General features: G+C 32.8%; 1 protein-coding gene across 14 annotated transcripts in view; it reads right to left on the bottom strand.

The window, feature by feature from the left end:
• Nucleotides 1–2,432, bottom strand: part of LOC102681789 (synaptosomal-associated protein 25) — a 26,657-nt gene that overhangs the window by 9,114 nt on the left and 15,111 nt on the right. For 4 of the 14 annotated variants that reach the window (XM_006608041.2, XM_006608038.2, XM_006608044.2 and 1 more), the window contains exon 4: nt 58–106. The exons of the other annotated variants lie outside the window; for them this stretch is intronic. In XM_006608041.2, the coding sequence (XP_006608104.1) occupies nt 58–106 (49 nt within the window). The remainder of the gene's footprint in view (nt 1–57; nt 107–2,432) is intronic. 14 annotated transcript variants of the gene reach the window in all.

Here is a 2,432-nt window from a genome sequence, read left to right as displayed (position 1 = left end):
TTTTTTTTTTTTTTTTTTTTTTTCTGTTGTTTGTTTATTGCTGAGGGAACTGCTTACCGCCTTGATGATCTAACATCGTCAGAGTGTTCGCTGCGACATCCTCGCTCTACGACAGGGTCGAAGGGCCCACACGTTAACGGAAATGAAAGATCGTTCAGTGATGCGCGTGAACAACTGCGAAATTAAGTCAGAGACAAACAAGCAAACCGAGGGCACGCCTTGCCACATTTATCATCATATTTATTATCGTTCGTCGAATAATATTGAAAAATGATCGCGACTCGATATGGATCTCTCAACTCGAAGCTGCTGTATATCGATTCCTCGTCTCGTTGAATTCGAAGGAATTCGACGGAATCCTCGAATGTCGTGTGACAAAACGTGCCAGGTTGTAATAAAATAAAAAAGTTTATATTTTTCTCTACGAAAGAAAAAATTCGGTTCAAAATGTACGTCCGTGAAGGCGAGGCGCGTTGAAATTACATTATGATATACATATAAGATGAGAGATTATTATTAATTTTTCGTTCGAAATTTTTTTTTCTTTTATCATCAAATTTCTTGCTCGACAATTCAAATTAATTTCTCACGGACGGATATCCTGAACGCGATGATAAAAATAGTAAAACAATAATGTGAGAAATACAATAATAATAACGGCGAAAAGATAAGGTATATGGATGACGCGAGGAAAAAAAAAGGAAAAATAATGATAAGAAAAATGACGATGAGATATCAATAGCTAATTAGAGCAAGTGGAACGAATTACTAATAGCTAAATAATTTACATGGATTTTCAACTTTCACACGGCGACATCGACGTCAACACACGTCTGCTTGCACCATGCGCATCGCATTGCTAAATAATTATATAAATTAATTCGCAAGGATATATATAAAAAGGATATATATATATATGTACTGATCAATATATAATGTATACTGATCTTTGGCAGCTTCGAGGATGAGAACGTAGCGGATACCTACGTAATAAGAAAATCAGAATTCTACTGTGGTAATAAATATACCGGAAACAAACTATGTACAAACAAGAAGAAGACAACGAGCGGTGACAAAATGATTTCGGCTCGCCGCCGCTTCTTTTTTTTTTTTTTTTTTTTTTTTTTTTTCCCCCTTCGTCGATCGTTGCTTCTTTGTCGATCAAACAATATAATAAAAAAGCTATATTTACGAGACGCGCGCTACTTTTCTCCGGCTCGAATCAATATCAATAACTAATATAATCGTACAATCGCTTTTATATATGCACGATATATATATAATAATAATAATAATAATAATAATAATAATAATAATAATGATAATAATAATAATAAAGTAACAATAATTATAATAATAATGATGATGATGGTAATAATAATAATAATAATAATAATAATAAGAATAAGAATAATAATAATAATAATAGTATGTACACGATGGCATCGGTAAACTCGCAGATAAAAAAGCGGAGGGCAGATAACACCTACTTTGGTAAGACGACGGTCGACAAAAAAGTACGTTTGATGCAAAAAAAGGAATTCAAATAATAAGGAATAAAAGAAGAAGAAGACAGAGAAGAATATACGTAATACGTGTATACATATATGTACATATATACAAACATGTGTATGTGTAGAGTACATACATACATATATATATATACAGAGAGAGAGAGAGAGAGAGAGAGAGAGAGAGAGAGAGAGAAGGAAAGAGAAATTAGAAAAGAATAAAAAGAGAGAAATAAAACGATAGAGAAAGATAAAGAAAAAGAATAAATGGATAGATAGATAGATAGATAGAGAGAGAAAGAGAAAGAGAGAGAGAGAGAGAGAGAGAGAGAGACAAACATCTACCTCTAAACGTTTACGAATCATTAAGTAAGAAGTATTTGTCTGGGCTTTGTACACTAAAGAAAATGAGGTAAATAATACATGGGCTTATATACATAATTTTAAGCGATATATGTATATAAACGTTATCTAGATTTGATACGTATATTCGTAATATGAATAAGATAATATAATAAATAATATGTACGTATTACACGTTGACTGATAAGCGACACAGCTAGAAGCTTCGTGTTTTGCTACGAAGTAAAAAAAAGATACACAATTCAAGAAAGAATGTGTGTATTTGTGAAAGGTAAGAGAGACAGAGAGAGAGAGAGAGAGAGAGAGAGAGAGAGACAGACAGAGAGAGAGAGACTGATAAAATACGTATGCGTCTAATCGAGATGCATACATATGTACACGTGAGATACACGTCTACGCTTCGAGTATTTTATTGTTGTGTATAGAAAGAGAGAGAAAGAGAGAAAGAGAGAAAAAAAGTCTGTCGAAAGGTAGGCAGATAGAAAAGAAAAAAAAATGTAAGAAATTAAGAGAGAGAGAAAGAGAAGCGCGAAAAAGAAAAGATCGTTAATAGAGAAG

Source organism: Apis dorsata, unplaced genomic scaffold, assembly GCF_000469605.1.
Source record: "Apis dorsata unplaced genomic scaffold, Apis dorsata 1.3 scaffold_28, whole genome shotgun sequence".
Lineage (NCBI taxonomy): Eukaryota > Metazoa > Arthropoda > Insecta > Hymenoptera > Apidae > Apis > Apis dorsata.
The sequence above is the reverse complement of the archived record's forward strand: the minus strand, read 5'-3'. Positions and strand labels throughout refer to the sequence as shown.